Source organism: Manis javanica, chromosome 2, assembly GCF_040802235.1.
Source record: "Manis javanica isolate MJ-LG chromosome 2, MJ_LKY, whole genome shotgun sequence".
Lineage (NCBI taxonomy): Eukaryota > Metazoa > Chordata > Mammalia > Pholidota > Manidae > Manis > Manis javanica.
The window spans coordinates 209907137-209926648 of record NC_133157.1 but is presented as its reverse complement, the minus strand read 5'-3'; the positions used below and the strand labels follow the sequence as shown (position 1 = coordinate 209926648).

Genomic DNA, 19512 nt, shown 5'->3' with positions numbered 1-19512 from the left:
TACTAATCAATTATTTCATGCCAATACAAAATCATTGAACACCTACCACACACCTACTGTATTCCTTGTTCATGGAATGTCTTTGGAGAGACACAAAGATTGCATTTTTTACCAGGCTAACTAGCCCTCTCTTCTATTTGAAAAGCACTCCCTCCTGCAATTAGAGCAGATAATGAATTAGACAACAAAAAAGTACAGGGAGAAGGGAAAAAAGTCATTGCAGGAAGTGTTCTCAACACATAAATTATCCCGAGAAAAAAGGGATTCTGGCGTTATGATTGGTTTGTCGGATAAGCTGGCTGGGGTCTGAGAAGGGCACCTGGGACAGGTAAGCAGAATGGTACCAAATTTAGGATGGTGGTTGTGTATTAAGGTGGTGCTTTTCTTCCAGTGATGTTTCTGAGATGTTGAGGATTGCTCGGCAGAGGTGGCCAGACTTGGTGTCAGCCACTGGAAGGGCAGAGGAAACGATGTTGAAGATAAACTTGTTTACTTCACAGTCATACCTGAGGTTGTCTAAGAATCCTCAGAAAACATTTCCCTCCTCCCAGGGCATCATGCAACGTGCTCAGATTTTCCAATTTAGGCACAACAGACCTTTCCCACTTGACATTTTCCCACAAACTTTCCTCATGTGATCTCCCTAAGCCCCATCCCCTCCTATGTTTTCTTCCCCACTATCTCCCCATCTCGTGTTCTCTTCTTGCTCGGCCCAGTGATTTTTGTTTGCAAAGCCACTATCCAGTTATCTTCTATCACTTCTCATCAGGAGCTTTTCTCTCAACTGGTTTGGCCGTGAGATCCCAGCCTTCCCCCTTTCTTCAGCAAGAGAGAGCAGAGAGCCTAAGACTGAGAAGTACGTGGCTTCTCAGGGTACATCTTCTCACTAAACCATGAGTCATAATCCTTGATGGCCTTTTCTCTAGCCTGTGTGAGGGTCCAGAGTTATCCATTTCCAGCTGTTCTGTATAGGAGGAAAAGCAGTCTTTACAGAGCTGACACTGCCACTTCACCCAAGCGCTGGCACACATTCATTAGGTACCTATGAGCACTTCACCGTCAGTGTGCTGTTTAATCCTCATGATGATCCGGTGAGGGAGGTTTCATTAAGCTAGGGTGTTCAGTGTAAGTAAGTATGTCCCAAATAGTCACAAGACAGACTTATGCTAAAATATTTTCTTTTTATCTGAGATTCACATGTTAAGTGTGGACCCTCTATTTTTCTTTGCCAACCTCCCTTAAGCCCGTACTACAGACGAGGCTGTGACTCGCCGTGGATGCCTGAGAGGTGTTAGCTTCTTGCTCCTGTCCTTCCCCATTGCCATCACTCAGGCAGTCGAAAGAGAAAGAAAGAAAACATCATTTCAAGTGAACGAATATGCTCTGGTCTTCTTCCCATTTGCCATTTCTTCAGACATTTTCACCTATTGTCTGGAGCTCCCTGGCAGCACTTAAATTCAGTAGGGGGCACAGTCATGATCTGATACTTTGGCTGGATCCTGACCAGAATTTTGACCTTTCTGAAAGGGACATAGCAAAGCAGAGAGCCCAGAGGCCTTGGCATCCGTAGCCATGTATACCCACCCTGGCTTTGGCACCAACTCAGTCTATAAACCAGGCCACCTCTATTAAATCTTTATGACTTTTAGTTTCTTCATTGAAAGTTGAGAATGGGATTCCTGACCTTCATTCTTCATGGGGTCTTGTCAGGCAGTGTGGTACAGTATCTGTTACCAGATAGACCTGGGTTTAAATCCCAGCTCTGCTACTTACTGGCTGTATGACGTGGGGCAAGTTACCTAACCCCTCTGTGTCTTGGTTTTTCATCTATAAAATGGAGATAGTAATACTGCAAAACAGAATGGAGACTGTGTGGTTCTAGGGCAAGTCTTACTAATTAAGTCTTTCATTCAAACAAGCACTTAATTTATAACTAGTCAACTCCTCTGTGAACAGCTGTGTTCAGGGGCTGTGAACGAATGCCTAGCTCTGTTTTCTGAGCAGCTAGGGACACCAAAGGAGCAGAAAACCTGATCTTGGTCCTGGAGGACCGATGATCCCATAGGGGGAGACCACTTGTACCAGGTGAAACAAGGCAATAAAAGCAAGGGTGTAATGATTCAGTGCAAATTCAGGCATGATGCTAACATGAATAATATGTATAGTGACAATCCTGTCTCACGCTTTTATATTCATTGCACTTTACCAAGGGCATTCATAGACATTTGAGGCGATGTAAAGAGCGGTCAGAATGAGGAGGGGAAGGATATGGGAAGCTTCCTAGAGTATGGGTTCTTGGAGAAGTGACAGATCTGGATTGGAAGATGGCACCTCCGATGGGACAGACCCAAAGGGCAAAGGCCGGGGAGGCGGTGGCATTCAGCAGGACGGCAGAGGAGTTGAAATAGCAGACAAGGAGAAGGAGGCTGGGCCTTTGTGCCTGCTGTTCCCTCTGCTGGAAGCTTTTCCCTCAGGTCCTAATGCACTGGCTTCTCATTGTTCAGGACTTGACTCAGATGTTATCTCCTCTGAGCACCTAAAGTACCTTGTCTCCCCCCACCTGCCTTTCTAGGTCACATAATCTGGTTTTCTGTTTTATTATGCTTTTTTTTAATGGAAGTATTCTATTTGTAATGTTTCATTGTTTATTCTCTGTCTCCCCTAACAGAATAAAAGCCTTGTGGGAACAAGAACATGGAGCCCAGGGTAGGTGCTCAATAAATATTTGTTGGCTGAATGTGTGAGCAGATGGATGGAGGCCTCAAAGTGCTAGCTTGAGGAGTTGGGATTTTATAGAAAATTATGGGGGTGTCAGTAGAGCCTATAGAGGTATACTGTTTGTGCCCAAAAGGACGTTTTTGCAAAAAGACTCACTGAGTGGTTCTTCTCTTTCCTCTTTCCCTAAAATGAGTCTGGGGGGGGGGGATGGGAGTTTGTGGGTGAAGATAGAGTCTGTGTTTGAGCAGTGGTTCTCACCCTGGCTTCATATTAAAGTCCCTGGAGAAATTAAAACATGTCTTCTGTAGGCTTCTCAGGTGATTCCATTGCTCAGCCAAGGGTGTGATAGATACCACTCACAACTTTTATGGACTTCAGCATGATCAACGGGCTTATCTTACTCATATAAGAGATAAAGTAGAAACCAATAACTTTTCTTTTGCTTTTCCTCACAGACCTGCCCAAAGGTGAAGTGCAGCCAGCAAATTTCTTGGGGACTTTTCTGTATTTAATAGTCTATTTGGAATCAGCCATGCATTTCCCTCCACTGAGATGAACCAGTTCTGGCCAGGCTTTGTATGCCATCCTGATGGAACCTTACTTTGGGGACTGGCTGCTGGCACCCCTGAGCTGGCTTCTGTTCTCCTGGCTCCATCAGCAAGCTCAGTCCCAGCTTCCCCTTTCACTGCCCTTTGCCTGCCACTTCCCAACCTCTGTTTATTATGTCCTCACCAGTGTTGTGGATCTAGTGACTTAATGTAGTTGATATTATTTACATGTCCCATGGAAGATGCCAAGCTGATGTTGCCAGCAAATCTCATGTCCCTGCTCCCCAGCTGGCCGAGGTAGAGGGGCCTTTGGAAGGCAGGTGACCTGAGCTCTACCTCTCGGAAAGGGGCTGTTGAAACTCCTTTACTCTTGGAACTTGCATTTGAAGCCTGTTTGGCTGAGTGTCATCCCTTTCCCCCATCCTCTATGGGCTGAAATCTGTCAGTCTTCTTGGGCTGCATATGCAATATGACCTCTAGTGAAATCAAACATCTGGGCCTGTTTCTAATTGGACTAATTGGAACAGATTGGTAGAGCTGCAGAGAGACCTGTTGCTCCTCTCTGGGCTCTTGGCGCCAGACAGAAGAAGCAACCAATCAGTAATTCAGGCAATTTAAGGCTCATTTTGCTTGCTAGCCAAATCTCCACTCTTCCCCCAACCCCCCACCATTTATTTCATAATGTGATTTTCATGACTCAGGTCCATGTGTCTTGTTTTGGAAAATACAAGTAACGGCTGTAAACATAGCATTGCCTCCCCCTGCTTTGGGTACCCTGAGATTTAGAATGCCCATGGTGACTTATCAATTAGTCCTTCATTTGACAACATGTTGAAGGGTCATTTGTAACCAATCTTTATTGAGCACCTACCATGTGTCAGCCACTGTTCTGCTCACTAGGGATACGGGGGAAGGCAGACAGATAAGCAGAGCAAATAAATCAATAGAGATGCGATGACCTAAGATGATAAGCACTATAAGGGTGGCAGTATGACCGAGATGGGATTGGAGGGAAAGGCTGCTTCATATCCAGGGAAGGCAAGGGGTCAGGGATGTGGCACATACCCTGTGTGTGGGGCTGGAAGACTGAGTAAGATGTGGCTCCTGGTCGCACAGAGCTCCCGGTCTGGTTGGGGGATGGGTAAAGAGGACAGTGAGGAATAATGTATTATGTGCTATGATGGAGTTGGATAAAAGGGAGAGTGTAGTGGGAGTGACTAGCAATAGGTCTCACTGCAGCTCTACTAATCTAGTCCAATTAGTTCATGAGAGCAAGGAAAAGTGGAAATCAAGGGATCAAGTTGGGGGAGGATTTGTTATGTGTTCATCCATTCAGCCACATTTCACTGAATGAGCATCTGCTGTGCTCCGGGCATTGTTCGGGGTGCTGCGGTTCCGTGGTGAGCAACAGAGGAGCAGCCTCTGACTGCCTGGAGTTCACATGCTGATGTTGGGGTGGGGTAGGCCAAGAACACGCAAACAAGTAGGACACTTGGGGATGGGATGAGCACTGTGAGGACCACACAGGATGATGTTAAAGGAAGAGCTTGGTGTATTCTGAGGGCTGTGCTGGGGATGGGACTTGACAGAGTGGCCCATGGAAGCTTCTGGTGCCGAGATTGGGTCCCGGGGCTTTCTGGGAGGAGGGGGACTTCCAGGCAGTTGGAGCTACCAGGTAGAAGTCCTGAGGCAGGAATCAGCATGACCAGTGTGAGGAACAGGAAAAAGCCCAGTGTGGCCACGGCCTGGTAAATAAGGGAGAAGGATTCAGAGATGAAGCAGGCAGAATGCAAGAAACCGAGCTGTGAAGCTGTCGTAGGGGTCCAGGCTGGAGAGGACAGAGGCCTGACCTGGAGTGATGGCGCTGGAGATGGCGCAACATGGAAAAATCAAAGATACATGGACGAATAGAACTAAGAGGACTTCTGATACGTGGTCTTTGCAGATGGAGCATTGGAAGGAATCAATGCTAACGGTGGCTTGAGCAAATGAGTGGTTGGGGGGTGGTTACTGAGATGGGAAAGACTAAGAAAAGAACTGGTTTGTGGGGGAAATCACGATTTTTCTTTGGATGCATTTAGTATGAGATGCTAATTGGACATCCCCATGGAGAGGAAGCAGTCCTGACGAAGACTTGAGGTATGAGGGTGGCAAGCCCTTCCCTGGAGGCCAGGTGCCTGGGGATAGCGTGGGAGAGAGCTGCAGTTAGGACAGGCAATGCCGGGGGTGATGGGGAATAGCCCAGAAGTGGGACGTGACAGGAGGCGGGGAGACTACCCTGGTCTGCCGTCACTGTCCATGTGGGAAAGTGTGTGAGACATGAATCCCTTTGGTACCTGCACCTTAGATTTGCCTCCTTGTGCAGTGGACTGCTTCCTGATTCCATTTCAGGGTTGGTCACCCAGCCAACAGTACAGCTGGCATGTAGGGGGCTTTTGGATTGGGTCCATCTCTATGCTATTGGCTTCTGATAATGTAATCTGCACCAAGACCCTCTGAGGTGGGTGTGGCTCCCCTACTTATGCATAAATGTGGGGGTAGTTGCAGTTGTTTTTGGTGAGCTCAGAATGACACTGAGTAAGTGACCTCTAAAAACATCTCTTGTTAGCAGACATTGTTGCCCTGTTTGTCCTGGGGGTGATATTCTCACCTGTGAAGGCTCTTGCTTGTGGTCCTTAAGGATGGGAGCGTCTGAACTATTATTACCCCCATTTTAAGATAAAGAAACTGAGTCTCAGGAGAGCCCAGTGACCTCCCAAAGTGTCACAGTCGGTGCATGGAGGGCAGGAAGCCTCTCCCTGGTCCTTCTTTCTTCTCTCTCAAGCCCCTGTTGCTAATCACTGCACAGAAGGTCAGGTATGGGGATACACCAGAGGCAATGGCGGTGGCTTGCAGGTCTTTGGTCAGAAGAAAAGCTTGTGTGCTGTGTGATCATCATAGACAAATCAGCGTTTCAGAAGGAAGAGGAAATGTGCACACGGGGGAAGCCCTCTTATCTAGCACACTGGAGAAGGCGATCTGCCATTTATATTTAATCTGCAAGTACAGAATCATCAAATAAAACAGACATAAATTAATGTTATTTTTTATCTAAAGCATTCAAATGGGAACTTTTCTTTGTGAATGAACTGCAGATAGGCATGTAGTGTTGTCATTTATTCTTTTTATTTTAAATGCAACACACCTTTGTCTAGTTTTTCCAAAGCATTCGATTTAGCTCTTATAGAAACAAGAATTCTTTCTTTTTTGAATTTGTAGTTGATCAGTTTATTTAATATTTGATTAAATTATGTAGTTTCAATAATGAGCACAATAGGTATAAACAGATTTGAGAACAGACACAAGGCACTCTTGGAAAAAGCATGATGCACAGAAGAGAGGGCTTCCTACCCAGTCCTGCACCAGCTGTCAGTCTTCAGAGCATCTGGGACATCCACCAACAGACTCTGTAGAGAGGATGGGTCATGTTGGTTATTCTGGCAAGTAGGTTAAGTGAGACTCAATTAAAAGAGCCCCTGCTGATGGAAATACATATGCAGTACATATTTGTATGTGCAAACACTTGAAGTCAAATAAATACTTGTACGGAAATAATTTTGCTTTTCTGATCCATTTTTCTTTTGGCTCAACTTTTTCCAAAGACTGGTTCTAATTTGAACTGGTTCAGTAGGATTTTAAAAACAACAAATTTGATTTGTTTTTAGTGCAGAAAAAAATAATAATAATACTTGTGTTGGGTTCAGAGTTCAGCCAGTTAGTGAGTCCTTTTGGGTTTGTGAGTCATATTATCCTGTCCACATTACTCACAGTGAGGGATGATTCAAAACCAGTGCTTTTTTTTCTTCTAGCTCAGTGTCTAAAAATGCCTCAGGCCTCTTTTGTCCTTGTTTTAAACAATTCTGAAGTGAGACTTATTGGGAACTAAAAGTCATGAACAGGAAGAGCCTGACGTAAAAACCTGATATCTCTTAATTCTGATGTTGAAGATGGCATTTCTTTCCCTTTCCCTTGCATGGTATCAGTGTTGATTGAACACATTTTGACTTCATTGATAACTGATTACCTTAGGAACAGAAAACACCAGTATTTCTGGATTAGTCACAAAGGATCCATGGAGCATTCTTTTCAAAACCTAAGGACAATTCCTTGGGAACCTGAGAGTGGAGCTCTGAGGACCACTCAGCATGGCCTGTCCTCTCTTCCCGGACCTGGGCACCGACTCCACCATCAGAATGGAAATACAGTCAGTGGCACGCGCAGGGCACTGCCTGGTTCACTTTGATTCTTCCCGTGGTGCCTTCCTCTAGGGGCTTTCCTCCCACTGCCTTGTTTCCTTGTGCTGTTTCAAGATGTCCAAATCCCCCTTCTAGCATTAACCATGTGGTACTGGATGAAAGTTGAAGACAATGAATGAGTTCATGTCTAATTTAATTTAAGTAAAAATGGATCTATATCTATGTCTACAACTATACCGAATCTATACTTTACCTATATCATCCACTTAGGTATATGTCTACATATAGATGTGTGTGTACATATTTCCTAGCTCTGTCCACTGAGTGGGCCTACAAGCAATGACACCCAATCACCCAATAGCAACAAGCACACCCAGCAGCCAGATCTTGACTTCTAATACCATTCTCTCTAACACCGTAAAAAGAACCAGGGCTCCTTGGAAGAATGGCAGATTCTAGGGCTTGAGAAGAGAGTATGCAAGATGAGCCTGGAGCATCTTGTAGTGCCAGAAAGTAAAGAAGTACTAGCAAAGTGAAGGGGTATGTAAAAGGGACATAGGAGCCAATGAAAGAGCTCCCAGTAACACAAAGCTGAACCAATTTGAGCAAAATAAATAATGTAGCATGGGATTTGCACCTAAAGTACAAAATAAATATTCATAAGTCTATACTGATATAAATAAATCATTGAACAAATAAATAAATGGGGGAGAACAGACTACCCTCTTGAACAGAAGAATCCAAGAAGAAAAATTTATGTAGATACTGCTCCCTCAAGGAGGCACGATGTAACTCCCTATCCCTTGAGTGTGGGCTGTGCACAGTAACTTCCTTTTAGCAAGTACAGTGGAGATTCGCAACAAACACTGTCTGAGCCAGATGACCAAGGTCAACGTAACAGTGGTAAAAGTGCATACCCTTGATATGCTGTGATGGGAATGGTGCTTTGCCCCTGTGATCTTCCTCCCCAAAACCCATGATCCCAGTTTAACTATGAGAAAAATATCAGACAAACCCAAACTAAAGGACATTCTATGGAAGTCCTGCCTTTAAAATTCAAAAAAAGGGATTCTCATGGGAACCTGGAACAGAAAAATGACATTAGGTAAAAACTAAGGAAATGTGAACAAAGAATGGACTTTACTCAATTATAATGTATCAGTATTAGTTCACAAGTTGTGGCAAATGTACCACATTAATACTAGCAATATGGGAAATTGGGAGTAGGGCATATAGGAGCTATGATATAATGACAACTTTTCTGTAAATCTAAAATTTACAGAGATAAAATATAAAATAAAATAAAATAATAAAATAAAAGTTTCTTTTGAAAAATCCCCCCGGCCACTTTTTCTTTCTCCTGCCCCTATGTCTTCCCATGTAACATACTGGTCTGTCCCCGCTACCCTGGTCGTGCAAGAAATTGCAGTGGCTCAGACAAGCAGCCTTGACATCTATCTATCTGAATTCACCATGGCAGCTCTTGCTCGTGGGCACGGACAGCCAAATACTATTTCTCATTTTCTGGCACCCTTATTTCTTGGCTTGTCTGACTTCTGGGGGCTTATTCTAGGCACTCTAATTGGCTGTCATGTGGTCTGAGAATAGTTTGTTTGCAGCCTGGGAGTCTGGTGGTGGGCCTCTTGCTGCTGGAGGAGCCGGACTGCACTGCTGGGCAGGCACGCATTGCCCTGTGGGCGGGGACGCAGGTCTCCCACGGGCTGTCACATCTCCTGAAGGCAGCCTGGGTGTCTCTCTTCTGCTTCCTTGTGCTTCCTCACTATCTATCTCCACGTATATGATTAAGAACTCTTGTCTCATCTTCTGGACCATTATTCTCATCTATTTTTCCTTCTTAATCTTCACTCTCGAACATTATCCTAAGAATAAAGATTTTATAAGGATTGACTATGTGGCTATATTGTGTTTATATATAAGTGTTTAGAGAGGCATAACTTAGAATAAGAAGCCTTTTGGTAACAAGGCATTTTGTCTAGAGAAGTGTTACTTGAGTGGCTCCTTATAGGTAAAATAGGTTGTACAGTATGTACAATTCCATACTGTAGATCTGTGCAAATTAGCAGAAGGCGCCCTCTCTAGGCAGCTGCAGCCCTGCAAGCAAAATCTGATGGGGAACAAAGGTGAAATTTCAGGGCCCAAACATGCCCTCAGCCAGGCAGCCTTGTGCAGTAGACAACATACACAACCATTCTTTGTGACCTTGAAATGTCCCCGTAGGTAGTAGTAACCCATTGCCCTGGGGGAATAATGTTCAGGATAATCACTCCGTATGTAGGTACCTGGGAACAGGATGCAAATTGTCTTGGAAATCTGCTGGAAGAAATGGTTAAGACCCACCCCAAGTGGAGTGCTGGAGTCAGCTTCTCTTGGTTGGTGAGAGCCAATTGTTTTTCAGGAATTTTAGGAGTTAGTTATTAAGCCTAGTCATAATTTAAAAAGTGTACAAATTAAATTATGCTGATACAAATGTAATGAAAACTCAAAGTTCATTACTTCCTAATTACTACATTTTACTATCATCTGTGCTCTTAAAGTTATTTACATCTGTTGTATCTGTATGGTGAAAATATATATACTGGTGCATTATTGCTCATCTCTCACCAACTCCATGTCCACTGACATCATGTCAGTAGCTCTCACTGGCCATGGTAGGAGTATTTACACCATGGAAATCAGCAGGTGCTGCAAATCAGCTCCCCCTCCCACAAGACGGCCGGTTGTGAAACATTTGCCATCACACCGCAATCTCTAACTGGAACCCAATGGGACCCAGGATTTCTAGAAACTCTGATACAGTCACATGGTCACCTTTTGGGAAGGGACACCAAAATCCTCAAAGAACTTACCATAGGGACAAGGAATTTTAGTTGGGCTGGGGATCCAGACTCAGTATAAAGTTTAGAAATTCCAGGGAGGGTGGGGTGTTCTGGGACTGTGCATGGCTGGTACCACCCCTGACTCCCGACCCAGCCACACTGGGAATCGTGGGGACCATGGAGCTGTGGACAAAAGAGGTAGAACCTTGGAGCCTGGATATGGGACACCCCCATGGGTAGGAGAGGGTGGTACCTTAAAAGTACTTAGAATAACACCCACACATCTCACCATTTCTAGACTGCCTCTGCTCTTTCCCGGATCTTCCATGTTCCCCTAGCTGACTTCTCTGCCCCAAACCCCCTCTGCCTGACATCAGGGTGGTTCCTTTTTATCCTCCTCTGAGAGGCCTTCACTGACTGGGCATGTGAAGCAGTTTCTGTCTGCCTCCCTCCCAGCCAGCCCCCATCAGATTACACCATCCGCTTATTCCTTTAATGCTTGGTACCATAATCTGTGATTGTTTTCTGGAAAGTGTTTGTGTCCCTCTGGGCAGGGAGCTCCCTGACCGGCTCACCCTTGCATCCTCAGCAGCCAGCGCTATGCTGAGCTCCACTGGTTCTCAGTTGGTGCCCACTGAATGGCTGGAACAGGAATGAGCCAGTTGCCCTCTAGCCCTTTGGATTTGATGAACCTGCATGCTGGTGTGGGGAAGGCCTAGACTGGAGAGGAGACAAAGGACAAAGGATTGTTTTCTCGCAGTCTCAGACCCCAGAAATATGCTTACGCTGTGTGCCCCGGGCAGCACAAGGTAGCCTGTGGGCAGTGGTGGAGGAAGGTGTTTTGCTCATTTGATGTCATGAGGGCATGTAGGATCTCAGCAGCCTGAGCCGGCCCTGGTCTCCTGGCAGGAGAAGAAATAAGAGAGTTAGAGGTCAGAGAAGAGTAAGAAGGAAAGTGGCCCATGCCACTTACAGGGACACAGAGGAGGGCTCAGAGGAGCGGTCGCTTCAGATGCAGGTCGCTAGGGTTCCTGCCCTGGCCCCTCCCAGGAGTGTAATGCTCTGGCCCTCCTCCAGCTGCACCCTTCCCTGGGGGGAGTCTGAGTGCCATGGAGACACATCTGATTGCAACTTGAACCCCTCTCTCTAGACCTTGCACTAGAGGCATGAGCCCTCAGAATTGCCCACCCACAGGCCCTGAGCTGGCTTCCAGGCAGGAGAGCGCCCCTCCCCAGGATCCTGACAGGGTTGTGGACAGACCCAAACATGTGGACCGAATTATCCCCATGGGCCCCTCAGAACCTGGGGCAGAGCCAGAAATGGGAAGAGCAGGGGGAGGTGGGCTGGGACCCACAAATGTTTGTGGTGGGCCTCCATGCAGGAACCAGCTGGGGCTCTCAGAGCTACTGAGAGGACCCAGGAAGGGCCTGGGGCTCCCATTGTGGATCGTGGGACTGACTCTCTCTGCTCCTCAGGGGGAGGTTAGTGTCTACACTGGTTCACCCAGGCAAGCATTCTGAGGTCCGTTTGACCTGCCAAGGTGGAGTGACTTGCTGTGGACAAGCAGCCCTGTGGAGCCCAGTCAGGACTCAGACAGGATTTCAAGGGGACCTGTATGGGTGGTCACCACATGCGCCCGTAGGACCTGCTCTCCCCGATGCAGCCTGGGGGTGGGATTCAGACCCTCCCTACCTATCCAAACATTGGTGGCAAGAGCTGGGGTTTCCTCCAGTGGCCTCGAGGAAGGGGGTGAAGGGTGGGGGACAGGGCTGCACAGTGGGAGGGTGACACGTGGTATTGCTCTCCCCTTTCTTCCATTTTTGTCCTCTCTACCCTCCTCCCCACAGGCAGGCCCTGCCCTCTGAGACTGGAGAATTGGGGAGCAGTGGGGGGGGGCCTGGGTAGGGCAGGGGTGTGTGGAAGGGTAAAGGAAGAAATTCCTGGTCCTGCCATGGAGCGGGAAGGGTTGGGTAGGAGGGACAGACCAGACCGGGGCTCTCTTGTGAGGCGGCCCCCAGTCAAGCACATGGAAAATGGTTTCTGTTTGTGAGTGGTAAGCAATATTCAGAAGCTACAGAGAGTGCTACCTGATGCTTGCTCTACAAAGTTTTGAAGAAATCATTCATGGATCTGAGTGAGTGTGGCAAAGGGCATGGGCATTAGAGTTGGAAGGACTTGGGTTTGAATTCTGACCCTGACATTTTCCCTGTGTGACCTTGAGCAAATGACTTCGCTTCTCTTTCTTGCTCAGCCTATTTCTTCACCTGCGAAATACCTTCTTATTCTTCTCTGCATATATCATGGCCTTCAACAATCTCAAACAATGGCTGTTTTTACTAGATCTCTTTTCAGTCCATTGGTTTGTTTTTTTGGTCCTTGTTATAAGCTCAGGTCTCAAGTTCTGGTTGTTCTGTTTCTGTTTTTAAAAGCACATCAGCTTGGCAACAAATACGTAAATAGGAATATGTTCGGTCACTGAGCTGGGCTCTAGAAAACCATTTTATGTGTTAAAGTTCATAATGACAACAGTGACTCTTATGTAGATAAACCAGTGCGTTAAGGACACAAATGTTAATGTAACTTCTTGATTTGTCAATCATGATTTTATAGCCACAAGAAAGACACACCATGCATATATCCTTAACCCAAGTGTTTGGGCTATTTGCTGTATGTTAATTACACCACCACAATGATCTCCCAAGGCCCAAATATAATCATGTTCCTCACTCACTTAAACATCTCCAGTGACCTCCATTGTCCAAAGACCCAAGCCCACTTTTAGCAGGCAACACCACTGCTAATGTGATCCAAACATACTCTTCAGGAACCTCGTGACCTGCCTCACCAACAGGGGAATGGATTTGACCTTTACTGAACACACCCTCTGAGCCTCTGCCCCTGCTCTTCTTTCTTTGTTTCTCTGGAAAGCTTCTATATATTCTTCAAAACCAGCACAAATGCATCTCTGAGAAGCATTCCTCAATTCCTCCAGGCAGAGCCATGTGTTCCCTCTTCTGGCTCCTGGGCAGGGAGCTTTACATGCCTGTGTTAATGTACTTACAGCCTTCTGTTGAATATTGGAGGCATCTGCCTATATACTGGCCTGGGAATGAGCTCTTCTCAGTTTCCTCAACTGATAAATGGGAATAATATTAACCTCATAGGGCTGTTGAAAGGGTTAAACATGGAAGTATGCTACTCAGCACGGCCAGACACAATCCAATGGACCATAGCTATAATTATTGGACCTAAGTGTCCTTGTTCTCTTGACAGACCTCTCTATATCCAGCAACACATGGCAATGAGACAGATATCTTGGGACAAAGATTCTGTTGGTATGGAACCAATCCATCCAAGAGTCAGACCACTGACCTTGATCCTTTTGGCACTATGTCCAGCCTAACTGTATTTGAAGATTAGATGGAAGACCAAGTGGGTCAAATGTCTAGAGAAGCAAGAACCATTTACACCAGGTAGCAGATGAGCCAATTTTACCCCTCGTTACATCTCACAGAGGCAAGTCAATCATTGCCTTGCTGCTAGCCTTGATTACTGCCCTTGGTGATTATTAATAAATGTTACTTTCTGTATTTCCCAAATATATTTTAATTTCACAAGAGAATAAGACCCAAAATTAATCAACCCAGCCTTTGGAAGAGCAGCTGATGGAAGCATAATCCATCAGCTTTAACTAACACTGAGGCTTTGAAACAGAACACACAGAAAGGAAATCAGCGAATTGCTTAAGTCTCCCTGTCCCTTAACTATTCAATCTTTACCCAGAACATACACACCCCTGTGAGATCCATAATCTTCAAATTTTATTATGAATGTGTATATTTTTTTCATCAACTGATTTTATTTGTGCACAGGCAGCATTCAGCTGCCACACTAAAGGAGAATTAGGAGATAGCACAGATACTTGCTAAGCCAACATTCAGGGCGACCTGCCTAAGTGCCTTGAGGCCGCTGTCCTTAACTTACACAGCTTGGCCTAGCTACACATCTCAAGCTGCCAGGAAAATAAACCAGGACCCTTCAGGGTTTTTTGGGCTGAGTTATATTTGCAAATCTGGTTTGGAAGGGGCTCTTGACAAAGGTGCTTCCTCCCTGTGCTTCCGCTGTTCTGGCTTGGTTTAGCACAAGAGGGCCACCAGCAGTTTCTGGAAGTCCCCAGAGGTGTCTGAGCGAACCATGTCAGAGAGAGATTTCTGATACTTCTCCTGGAACTTTGCTTTTATCCCCTGAAGGTCCACCTGTAGGAGAGTAATGGGGAAAAAGACATTTATAGCTTGTTCCCCAGGAACACAGGTAAGCACTGTTGTGAGTATGTTATACTCGTTAGCCCTTGAGGTAAGGACCATCATTATTCCTATTTTGTGGGTAAGAAAAGGCAAGCTCAGTTCAGCTCTCCAGAGAGAGAGGTGTGTGTGTGTGTGCATATATAGTCCAGTAGAAATTTATCGATAGACATTAAAACTAATTTGATATGATTTTTATGTGTTAAAAATATTATTTTTCTTTTGAGATTTTTTTTACAATCATTTTTAAATGAATCGGTCTTAGGTAGTGGGACTGTACAAAAACAGGTGGTGGACCCAATTTGGTCTACAGGCCGCAGTTTGTTGACTCTTAGACAGGGTTTTTAGAAAATTGTCAACATAGAGATTTGAAATGAAACTTTTGTTTTGCTCTTGTATCCTGATCAGTGAGGCTATCAGTGCCAGTCAACACATTCAAATCAATATCAATTTGTAGGGCTTATTTTGAATCTAATTTATTGGAAGCTTGAAAAACCTAGGTGATGGAGGTGGAGAGATGGCTCAGAAAAAAAATTGTTCTGCTCTAAAGACTCTTAGAAGTCAGGGAGGGAGATAATACTTGTAGAAAAAAAGATGTAATTGCACAAAGAACATTGTTGAGTCTCATAAAATAAGCACAGAGCTCTCCTTAACCAGGAGTTTTTTTTTTTTAATTTATACTCTATCTTGCATCTTAGACAGACCCACAAAGCGTCAGTCAGGCTTCTGTGTTCTTTATCTTCCTGCCCCAGTTAGAGGGCTGAACTAAGAGTGTGAAGGTTGAGTGCAGGAGGAGGTGGGAGAGTGAAGAGCTGTTTGAAGAGCTTGAGCAGGAGAAAGGCTATAGCAGGGGGACGGAGCGTCCCTTGCTCTCCTGGCTTGTACACTGCTCAGCTGGGGAGTGGGTGGGAAGGTGGAAGGGTCAGTGCATGGGGTGGGGTGCACTGGAGTCCTGTTCTGGTTCCGTGTGGCTTTGAGGAATTAGGGGATCTGACCAACGTATCTGCTGGGCCTGAAGCATCTCCCAGGAATAGTCCCCACGTGGAGATGACTGGATGTGTGCTCATTGCTGAGATGGGATGGAGCATCTTGGAATTAATTCCCCACAGCTCACATAGGAGTGAACGGGGGGCCCTGACAAGCCCTCCCGAGTGATCCAAACGCCTGGGTTCTTTTCGCAGCGTTGCCCTGCTCCATTGCCAACCTGTTGCTTTGAGCGCCTCAGGATCTCCCATGCTTTTGCCTAGGGGTTGAGTTGCTAAGAGACAGAGAGACAGAAAAGGCAGGGACCTAGGGAGATAGGGAAAGAGAGCTATTCCGAGCAACAGAAGGGAGAATGAGAGGTGCAGGAGAGCGGCAGAGAGACTGGGGAGGGAAAGAAGGAGGAGCAAGAGAAATGGACTTGAAGAGAAAGAAAAACATGAATAGTGGAGGAGGAGAAGAGGGGGAGGAGAAATTCCAGGAATAGAAGTAAAAAGGAAAGAACGGTCTTGTTGCTAAGTTATATTTTAAAACAGTGTCAGATGCTAAGTATTATTGTCAAAAGCTGTGGGTCAGAATTTGGACTGGTATCTTTTTCCCTTCATTTAACAGTTTTGGAGGGGAAGATGTCTGTGGTCTTTGGGTGCTCAGTGACCCTTCATGCTGCATGGCGTCTCCTACACAATGCCAGGCCTCGCGACTCCCCCCTGTGGCCCTGTATTCCAAGGCAGTCGTTATGAATCTTGACAGCTGCTCCCAAGCTTTCGTCTGCTCGCCTCCCTGCCCCATCCTTATATTCATGCCTTCTCAAAGGGGGATAAAATTGCTCCCAACAGGGCAAAAACTGATTCTTAGAGGGTAAAAAAACTTAATTTTTTAATGTAAAAGTGCCTCTGTCTGTAGATGTACAGTGCATATCTGTGGTGGTAACATTCCTTGGGGGAGTTGGTGATTGGGAAAAAACTGGGTCCAAAAAGACTCCTTAGTGGGGTGATCAATAATAAAAAAAGAAGGGTTGAGAAACGTTTGTACTGATGTGTTTCTTGTTTGAAATTGTGCTTCAGTGGTGCTTACTATTAAATAAAAGAGTGGCTCAGGAGTTTGGAAATCATTTGCTCATTGTCTCTGTGGCTGGGTGACCTTGCCTTTCACTAAGGTTTCAGTGTCTCTGTTTTGTCTTCCTTAAAATGGAGCAGAGCGCTGCTGCCCTACCCAGGACGGCACCACCAGGTTCCCTGTGCACACCGCCGTGAGCGCTCTGGAGCCAGATGGCAAAAATAGAAGCAATGATCATTACTGTGTTTTTATAAAAAGAAACAGATTGAAGCATAGCACGATGTCTTCCACGAAGTCTGGAAAGGCACAGGCTGTCTCTGTTTTACTTTTTCTGTAAATAGGCCCTTAAGAGAAACTATTTGTTGACAACATCGGTGGTGGCAAAAAGAGAAGTTACAGCCCACCTCCCTGGAGTCCATTGTCTTACCTCAGCCCTGGTCACAATGATGTGAATTAGTGTCTCCTCATCGGTCCCCGTGCCCTTCATGGACTTGTACAGACGTTCAGCAAAATAGCCCTCCTGGTCCCGGGCACACCTCACTGGGTGGGATGAGGGGAAAGAGATGGTGAGGCTATGACTTGGCCCCTCTGAGGGAACAGAGCCTGCCCAGGGTGCCGCCTGGCTGCCCTTGGAGCTGACTGAATCATGAAGCAGAAGTTTGAAAGTAATGAACTTCCCCTTGTAGTGTATGGGATCTGGAAGATTCCCCTGGGTCAGGGCACCTGTCCTTCCAACCAGAACTCAAAACCCCTTCAGACCAGTAAGAACCTCTCCTGTTTCCTGAGGACCCTTCAGGGAAGAAGGGAGGCTGTGGCCACACTCAGGCTCTCCCCGCAAAGTTCATGATTCTCACCGGCAGAAACAACTTTTCATATTGAACCGAAGTCTCGATGCTGGAGTCAAGTTCAGAGGGAACTTTGGCCGGCAACTTTGCCGTAATAAAACTTGACAGTCTTGAAGATTCATTCCATTGGACTGTAGCCGACTTTTCTGTGCTAAACAACCTTCCTTCCCTTTGTTTTTCCTCGCTGGCTTTGCTTTGTGAGCCTCGGCTCTGAATCTTTTCCAAGTTCCTTGCAGTCTTCTTGGTTTGAGATCTGGAATGCGGGCTTGATGAAACGCTTGCTCCTATCTACAGATCACTATCCTATGATGCTGTTAAGTGGCTTTTTTCTGGCCTTCCCCTTGCCCACCAGCTTTGATCTGATCCACAAATTAATGAAGCATGGTTTTGGTTCACCAACCGGGTGATAGGATGCATCTATACTACTGGGGAGAAATCATTATTCTTCTCCCCTCCTCCCTCGCTCCAACATGACTAATGCTTTGTGTTAATGAACTATTTACTCTTCAGGCTGTTGACATTTACCTACAACACTTAACATTTTTTTATGTTAGCATAATAACAAATACTAAATTCAGTGTAAATGTGGGATGTATGTCCTTTATGTGTCCTGTAATGGGAACTCTTGTTTTCTAGGTAACTGCCTGTATGATTGATGCTTACGAGCCCTGGAGAGGAACAGAATTACAGAGGCAGAGTCTAGGTTAGGGGTCTGTCTCCTTCTTTTAAGGTCATGTGGCAGCCACCAGAGCTTCAGTGGAAAAGCAAAACTCAGACCCAGGTGTGTGACCTCTTATCTGGAGAACAATTCAAAAGCTGCTGGATTGGTGGTGGTTGTGGGGGGAGCCTGTCAATCTGGGGAGTAGCCTATTTGAGATTCCCTGAAGACCCTTTCCCATGAAGGAGATGAATGCTAATCGGCGCTAAAACGATTGTCAACCTAATGTAGGTGTGTTCCATACATATGTAAGAAAATTCACAACTTTTATACTGTATAAACCTGTACCTGGTGAATAATGTCTGTTAGCAGTGGCAGAAATCCCTCAAGAATTTGGATGGGGCTAGGTAGGGAAGTTGTGGGAATAAGCTGTTTGCAGGGGGCAGAAGGCAGGGCAGCCCGCATACCTCCTCCCCCTCCTTGCCTTCAGATCAAGGGTTCTCAAACTCCAGGGGGCATAGGACAGGCCCTCGTGGAGCTTGGAAAGGGTGGCTTCCTGGCTCCATTCTGCGAGATTCTAAAAGGGTAACCTGGAGTGGGGCCCAGGGACTTGCATTTTCACATGCCTCTCCAAAGGTGGTCCTGACGCGGTGGTCCACGGACCCCTTTGAGAAGCGCTGCTCTGGATGCTGCTGGTGGAGGGAGTCATTTGGTCTCGTAGCCCCTCCTCCTCGATTTTAGCCATAAACTGGCATCTTTGTGAGTTAGGTGGGAGTTGAGTGGGGCGTGTCTAGAAAATATGATTGTGAAGTCATGTTCAACAGTTTGTGTGTTTTATTCTCCAGGTCTTTTCTAGCCACCTTTAAGTTTGTTACCACTGGAGTCTACCCAAATGCTGCATTTCGTGGTCTCCATCTCAGGGCTGGGGAGGCCTTTCCTTCTTCTGTACCCTCCTTGCTCTGGCTGTTTTTGTTTTATCTTTACTGTAGCCTAATCAGTTGACTTGCGTGTATTCACCATAGACTTTAAGCTTCTTAAAAGCAGAATCCAGACCTACTTCCTTCTGATCCCCACGTCCAGCACAACCCCTGCCCCAGGCAGGCACTTAGTAAATGTTAAAGATTTGAACCGTTTTTTTTACCATTAATAAATTAAAAATGGTTTTTACCATTAATAATTAATATTAACAAAGATTAATGTTAGTCTTCTGACTGATGTCTGGTATTTTTCTGATTCTCTGCACTATAAGCACAGAAAGGATTTGGAGCCTCTGAGTTGGGCCATGAGTAAATCTCTTTACTTAAAAGACTAATCCTTTAAGCTCTGAGGACAG

General features: G+C 45.8%; 1 protein-coding gene and 1 long non-coding RNA gene across 4 annotated transcripts in view; one reads left to right on the top strand and one right to left on the bottom strand.

Annotated features, from left to right (window-relative positions):
• The window catches only part of LOC108409632 (uncharacterized), a 192278-nt gene extending 188264 nt beyond the window's left edge, over positions 1-4014 (top strand). For both annotated transcript variants that reach the window (XR_012128488.1, XR_012128487.1), the window contains 2 exons: positions 2669-2706; positions 3174-4014. This is a non-coding gene — a long non-coding RNA (uncharacterized lncRNA). The remainder of the gene's footprint in view (positions 1-2668; positions 2707-3173) is intronic.
• Positions 4015-14135: 10121 nt separating this feature from the next.
• Positions 14136-19512, bottom strand: part of ANXA13 (annexin A13) — a 47393-nt gene continuing 42016 nt past the window's right edge. For both annotated transcript variants that reach the window (XM_037003639.2, XM_017680308.3), the window contains 2 exons: positions 17104-17216; positions 14136-14594 (listed from right to left, as the gene is read on the bottom strand). In XM_037003639.2, coding sequence (XP_036859534.2) covers positions 14475-14594; positions 17104-17216 — 233 coding nt within the window. In that variant the 3' untranslated portion in view covers positions 14136-14474. The remainder of the gene's footprint in view (positions 14595-17103; positions 17217-19512) is intronic.